The sequence below is a fragment of the Stegastes partitus genome, unplaced genomic scaffold, assembly GCF_000690725.1.
Source record: "Stegastes partitus isolate 25-593 unplaced genomic scaffold, Stegastes_partitus-1.0.2 Scaffold43, whole genome shotgun sequence".
Classification (NCBI taxonomy): domain Eukaryota; kingdom Metazoa; phylum Chordata; class Actinopteri; family Pomacentridae; genus Stegastes; species Stegastes partitus.
The window spans coordinates 36,934-44,446 of NW_007577774.1; the positions used below are offsets into that span (position 1 = coordinate 36,934).

General features: G+C 38.4%; 1 protein-coding gene across 1 annotated transcript in view; it reads right to left on the reverse strand.

The window, feature by feature from the left end:
• The window catches only part of LOC103374830 (Ig mu chain C region), a 14,872-nt gene extending 9,585 nt beyond the window's left edge, over positions 1-5,287 (reverse strand). Inside the window, 3 exon segments of the mRNA XM_074465737.1 lie at positions 147-201; positions 4,736-5,049; positions 5,137-5,287. Of these exon segments, the coding sequence (XP_074321838.1) occupies positions 147-201; positions 4,736-5,049; positions 5,137-5,185 (418 nt within the window). The 5' untranslated portion in view covers positions 5,186-5,287.
• Between the last annotated feature and the right edge of the window lie 2,226 nt (positions 5,288-7,513).

Sequence of the window (7,513 nt, forward strand, 5' to 3'; positions counted from 1 at the left end):
CCCCCCCGCGACCCTAATGAGGATTAAGCGGTGTATAGATAATGGATGGATGGATGTTTGCTTGATTTATTCAATCTTGATGGTTGACGTCTCTGTATTTAAACTCACATTAGTCACATTTGAAAAATGGGGATCGAGCCGTTTACCTGATGACACCATGACTTTGGTCCCACCGCCCCAGTAATCCAGGGCATCACAGTGCTGCATCTCAACTCACTGCTTCAACAAAAACATGAAGGAGAACAATATAAAGTTTTAGAATCTGTAACACATGAAACACATACATGTCAGGTGTGTTTTTTAGAGTTGTGTGACCCCTTGGTGTTGTGATCTAACACATTTGCATTCCATTCTGCAAATATGTTGATTCAAATTCATGTGTTTTAGTCAAGCACCAGAAAGAAACATTTATAAATGTATCATAAATATGACGTTTAGTAATAATTTGCAGAAAATAATCATTATTACAGTCTTCCTCTTCAATTATTATTTTAAAAAATTTCAACTTTTTAAAAATGTTTTGTCGTTTTTGTCTTAGTTTGTACCGTGAGGTTTTTGTATGGAGGTATATCTTGGTGCCATAGCCTCCCTCCCACCACTGTGATAAACCCCAATACAAAAACTGGCACCTGTTACCAGCAGAGTCAAAGGGCTGTATATTACATTTATAAACCAGAAACGTAGCTGAAGAACACTTTTCTTACCTGTTGTGTCTGCTGGTGTCGGTTGTTGTGATGCACATCTGGATGGCAGCTGTTTTTATACGTCCACAGCGGTTACAGTCACGCACCAGATGTCTGTAACAAAGCACAGTATAGCAAATAAGACGAGCATCTTTTAATGATCATTAGATAAACTGAATGTAAATAATGATTTAAAAAAAAAAAAAGACTTCCTCCACTAGTTCAACATTACAAGTTGATTTACTCTTTAATTTACATCATTTGCTTTTGTGATTGCGATAATTCTCTCCAAAAAAAAGCTTCTTGTGTGACAATTATCCAATTGTCACACAATCTTTTTACACCATCTAAAACAGTCATCCATTGAAGATCATAAGAGGCACGGATAGTCGATTTAAATGTCATGTGAAGACACGGCCTGTGATTTTGTGACACAAGACACAAATGCCTCCGACGACTAATCGGATGATTAAACCTCATGTAAGTGAAAATCCTGGACCAGCTTTTATATCCTGTCTTGTAATCAGATTATAAACCATTAAGTAGCCAGCAAGATATACCCACAAAGAAAATCTACCACGGTTTAGCAATACAGTGACAACAAAAGGATGTTCTTTTTGATTTTCTTATGTTTTTAAACAATGTCTTTTAAAATGTTTAATTCCATTTGAGGTAGGACGTAATGTTTGAGTGGCCATGCACTGATGTGACCTTGAAGAACTGAATCCATACATGATAACTTCAGAGTATGCAGGCAGTAAAATAAAGTTTTTATTGTAATGACAGTGTAGTAACAAGGCATGCATACTGTAAAATAACACAAAATATATTCATGTCAGTGTTAAAGCAGGTGTACAAATGCACACAGTCAGTAGAATTCATCACATTTGTTTGTTTGTTTCAGAATCTGTGGCACCAAATCCACTTTACGGCCTCTGGATAAATGTCTACTAAAATATCTGCTGTAAGAGATAAAGGAATATCTAAACAGAAAAGGTGATGAGAAGCAAACGCTCCCAGTGGTTGTGAGAAATCGTGCTCATCTCAGGAGACCCCCTGAATTGAACCGGCCTGATCCAGAGCTTCTAAAGTTAAATCCAGATGTTTTGCAGGTGAGCACAACTGTTGGTTCAGACTTTCCAGGAAACAAATAGAGAAAGCATCAAGACTGTCGGCTTTCCCTAAGCCATGTTCACAGCAGGATGTTTAGTGGGTTTTTCAAATCCTTGTAATCCCCTTAAATATGAACTGTTTCCCTGTGAGAATCTGCTTTTTTGAGCTCCTCCTACGTCATTGCATGGGTTCGGAGATATTCTACTATTACTATGCCTGCTTTCATTCAAGCTTACATTTTTTTTTTTTATGTTTTTGGACGGGCAAAATTCAGCTGACCCAAATATGTTGAATATTTTTCTGCATTCCACATAAAATACAATAAATATGAATCATATAATATATATTTTGTGAGAAATTGAGCATCTATATTTGAAGAGTTAATTTGCATAAACAGATAACTCCATTTTTGTAGATTTTCAGAAAACTTTTTTTTGTTGCTTGCTTGAGATGATATCAGTCAAACTAAAGTTGAGTGGATTTGACTCAGTAGAAATGACAACAGTAGAGATAACTTAAAATTTGATGGATGTTGTCTCAGGTAGAAGATGGAAAAGTGGGTTTTCTGAAGCTTTGTGAAGATGGAGTTGTCTGTTTTTGCAAATGAACTCTTCATTTATCTGGTATACAAAGGTACAACAAAAAGTTTTTGGCCTAACTCTCATTTTGGGACATAACTTGATGCTATAAAGCCTTACATCACTGTCCACAAAACCACTCCAGGATGGATGTGTGTGTGTTTCGTTGTCACTGGTGGATGTTTGCGACCTCTGTCTTTAATGCCGAGCTGCAAACTGAATTCTTTATTGCACAGTAATACAGTTGAACCGAACTTAATCTTGCAAAATCAAGCATTCGTCGATGTTTGGCGTTCAATACAGCTGTCACTGATGGACGGATTTAGGAAGGAATTCAACATGAAAGGAACAACTTCTGATCCTTTTTGTCTGTGTTAACCATGGATAGATACAGACAGACATGACAAGGAGCTCAGCATGAGAACTGAGGCTGAGGGAGCAGAACTGTTCATGTAGAAATATGACTGTTGTGTGCTGCCGTCTCTGGAGAGTAAAACAAAAACAGCTGCAGACTGGTTTTCTGAACAGACAACTGAACCCTTGTTTTATACGATGTAAAGGGATTTAGAAACTAGTTGTTTTACCTTGACATCATTTACCTTAGAGATGGAATATTGTTACTGGTGGAAAGAACTTTGCCTTTTTCTTTGATTGATGGCTGAGTTTTGCATGTTTATATGCATGATTTTCCCTCACATATCAAATCATTTCACAGTCCCTGGTGTGAATACTGACACAAATGTGTTCAGCTGATTGCAAAGTGAGAAGTGTGGATCTGGAAGTCTGGCTATCAGCTTCACAACTCCAAGACGTGTGTGTCTAGGAGCTGTGCATTTTGTGTTTAGACCACAGAGCCTTGTGCCTGAACTAAGGTTCTCTTCCTTCTTTGTTATCCTCCATAAATAATTTATAAAATTTAGGGCAAATGTGTCTCACTGTTTATGCTTTTGTGTTTTATTCTGGTGGTGGTTTACGGAGCCTTGGAAGGGACATGGAGAAAGAAAAAAAACAGGGGGGGGGGGGGGGAAATAGAGGTATCTGCAAGATCTCACAAAACTTTTTCAGGATCTCGTAAAAACTTGTGCAAGATCTCACAAAAGTCACATCAATCTTATTAGATATTTTGTGAAAAATGTGTCTCTTACTAAGCACTGCTTGAATGTCTTTAATATTTTAGACCGATTTCAAAATAATACTCAAACTCGGATTGGTGTCTTCCATTGTCGTTTCTCCATAAAGCTAAAAAGACCTAGAAGCATATGTATACGATAGTTTTGCTTCTTCTTCTTCTATTGATTTGGCAACGTTCAGATACATTACTGCCACCTACTGGGCTGGAGTTACCTAAAGTTTTGCGAGATCTCACAAAAGTTATTACGAGATCCCAAGAAAGTTTTGCAAGATCTCGCAAAAGTTACCTCAATTTTTTTCTTTCGTCTGCCTGTGTTTTTTCCTTCCTCCATGTCCCTTCTGGGGCTCCATAGTGGTTAAACAGAGTGAAGAGGGGGAAAAAGAGTTTTCTCACAAGCTAAACAAAGTATAAACAATAATACTGGTCAAATTAAGGATAAAAATCTGATATCCTGCTCCACCAGCTCTGATTTGCCTGAATTTTTTACAACATAAAATATGGATATTAATATAGGTTGTTGTTGATGTATCAAACAGTTTTACATTTTATTTGGTATACCTCGAGAACCAGTTTAAAACTCGAGAACTCCACTGGGATTAGGCTATCGAGCAGTAGCTTTGTTTTTGTGTCACACCTGCTGCTCAGTTATGAGAGCTCAACAAAAATAACTTCTTTTTTTTTCCCCCTTTCTGTGAGTAAGTATTTCATATTGACAAGTATTCTATGTTTTGTTTTGTGTTATTGTGACAGGATACTGCATGTAGTTCAGAATATATCACTGGCTGATTTCTGCATTGTCGTGTTTTTTGTAAATGTGTGCTTAGAGGTGGGACTTTTAAAGACAGCTGCAATTTCTTTTTCCTCTTCCAACTCACCCACAATCATAGATTATTTGATCTACTTGACCAGTATTGGAGATTCTGAATCACTGATATAATTTGAGATAATCGTGAAGATTTCGAGATTTTATCTTTAAAAGTTCCTGAGATACTGTCATTTAAGCATAGCCTCAAATTTCAGTGTGTAAAATAAAAAGAAAATTTTTGATGTGTCAATCTAAAATTACACAAAAGTCTTTTTAAACAGCCATAGTTAAGGATAAAAAAGGAAAAAAAGTTTAAAGCAGAACAGAGACAGATGAGCAGAAGGCCCCTGGTGATCTGAGATGGAACAGTCGTATTTGTTGCCTGAGGAGGTTTTCTACCAGCTGATCTACTGTCTTCTGCCACTGTGCTCTACGTGCGAGCGCAGAAGTAAACACCCGAGTCTTCTGCTGTCAGACGCTTCACGTCGAGGTACGCGGTGCTGCTGGGCAAATGGTACGACTGGACGAAACGGCTCTGAAAGGTGCTAGAATACTCTGCGTTTGACCCCGCTCGCATCCTCCCAATCCACTCCATAGAGCTTCCTGCCCTCTTTCGTGTCCAGTGAATATGGTAGCTGCTCATGTCGAACCCAGATACGGTGCAGGACATCTTCACCATCTCTCCGGGTCGCTTCATCTCAGCGGGAGACTGGTTCAGCCTGATCTCACCCCAAGCCTCTGCAAGAAAGTAGATGGTGATCATCAAACACTTCAAACACAGGGTGGACGCTTACAACAAAAAGAGTGCAGAATAGATTTTCTTACCATAAGTTGTAAGAATAAAGAATAAACTCCAGGCAATGAGGTGCTGCATTCTGCATTTAGCACTAATTCAGTAGTTTCTGGTTAGAGATTTAAAATCCAAGAGCAGGATGTTGGTTGTTTTGCTCACCAGCCAGAATCAGAAAGACCTCCCTCTGCAGGAGTAAATATGGGGCACGGTCGTGACATTTATGTTGAAAAATGATTTGCATAACTGGGCTGTTGCTACAAGAGCAATGAAAAAATGTGAAATGGCAAATGATGTCTGTTAAAATACAGAAAGAGATGATGAAGTTTATAGTGGTTTGTTGGGTATTTAAAAACAATATGTATTAAATATGCCATCTACAGCAGTGGGCTCAGGGGTGATACATATAAAAAGCAGATGGAATGGCCTCCTTCCTCAAACACATAAACAAAGCTGGAGAGCAACCTATTATCCTCTGTTCATGCTACTGACCCCCAGTATAAAATTCAAAGCAGAAAGCACATTTTCTGCGTTTTGTCTGAAAATGCATTGGCCTCTGGAATGATAAATCACACCCAACAGTCTGCAGGGATTACCCAACGGTTCACATGACCCCTGTTTAGCCCAGTTGTTGTTTGCTCTTGTTAAGATCTTCTAATCGGGACAGAATATGAACTGCGTTTCCATGGATCATTGCTTTTCTTGAGCCATGTTTCCCCCCCCATGCCTGGGGGGATTTTACCGCCAAAGCCTTGTCAAGCGTTCTGCACAGCAAGCAGCGTGGACCGCTTATGTTATCCGTCAGGGCCTGGTGTTTGGCCAGTGTCATTTTTTTAAGTGCAGCCTCAGGCAATTGTTTTTTTTCCCCTTATGTTTTTGTTTTGTCCAATTTCATCCAGGGAGGGAGCCTGTAAGCCCTGAAAAAATCTTCTACAAACTGGAAATTACAGCCTTTATGAGTGCACAGATTTGAAAAAGTTTCACTTCCTGTAATTATTATGCAAATAATGTCGCTATAGAGAGATTACATGCTGTCATTAATGTAGCTTTTGCATATTGCTGATCAGCATTTGTTCAATAATTTGTTAAAATCAAACTTAGTATGTAAAGGTTTGCAGCTGAGGTGATGAATCTGACTCAATGTGTAGCTGAAAAAACAAAACATTTTGGATTTATACTATCTATAAAAGAATGTTTTCCTCCTAAACACAGAACATGTCTTGAGTTAGCGATCTCCTCCTGGAGTCTCTTCATGGTTTAAGTGCTCAGAGGAAACTGTCCTGTTACCCTTATACCCTAAAGTTGCAGTGTGACAGCGCCCTCTAGAGACCACATTGAGATGTCTCATTCAACCATGACTCCAACTGTGTGTTTGTTATTGCAAGTACAGGCTGGTGATTTTAATCCAAATCCTGTTCTTTCTTTGAATCTAACCAGACGAAGGGAAAAAACATCTGTATTATCTCAAATACAGGGAGCACTTTCTCTGTTCCTGTTTCCTTCCGTCTGACAGCGTAATTTGCAAAAAGCATCATTCAAAACTCCGTCTTGTTTGTGTAGGTTTTCTACATTCTTTTCTGCATTTTGTACAACCAGACTAACAGAACTTGCAAACAGAATAAAGACCAAGTGATGCCGCAAACCTGACATTGATGATTACGTCAGATCAGCTTCATGTAGTTCACAGGTTTTGTGTGGGAAGCAAAAGATCAGATGTTTCACACAAATAACTAAAGTGAAATTCTCTCTCATCAATTATCTCAACAAAGATTTTTTGAAGGATAAGAGAAGAAATGGCCCCGGCCTTCCTTAATTGTGCCTAATCTGAAAGCACATAGAGCCACCTGAATAATTTTTCATTTTATGTCCAAATAATCTTTACTTTCTATTTTTAAGCTAATAATATTCACTTGTAAACAGAACACAGCTATTTTAAACAAAAAAAAAAGTCACACTCCGGGAATCTATTGTGGTGTCAAACTGGTTTATGATACTACAATAGATTTCAGTTCTTCTGCTGGCTCCTCTTGATAACAGTCAAACTGAGTTGTTCTGTGGATCTGGACTAAAACACAACATCCAGTCTCACATGTATCCAGCTGTTCCGATTATCTCTTGTGATTCCTTTTTGGTCTTGTGCATTCCAGTGCAGGTTGTCTGAACCGGTGCATTCAGCGCTAACTTAAATGAACTCCAGTTGCTCTGCAGGAAAAATTACGAGACAGCTGTAAACAGATGAGTGAGAAGTTAGAAGAGAAACAACAACAAGAATGTGCAAACAGACATTTTCAACACTGCTGTGTGATTCAGCTGCATTTTGCTGCAAGATGCATGGAGAAACCTGTTTTTACAACACTAATGTGTTTTTTTTATCAGTGTATTACAGCTTTAAGCAACTTACAGCAGAACAGA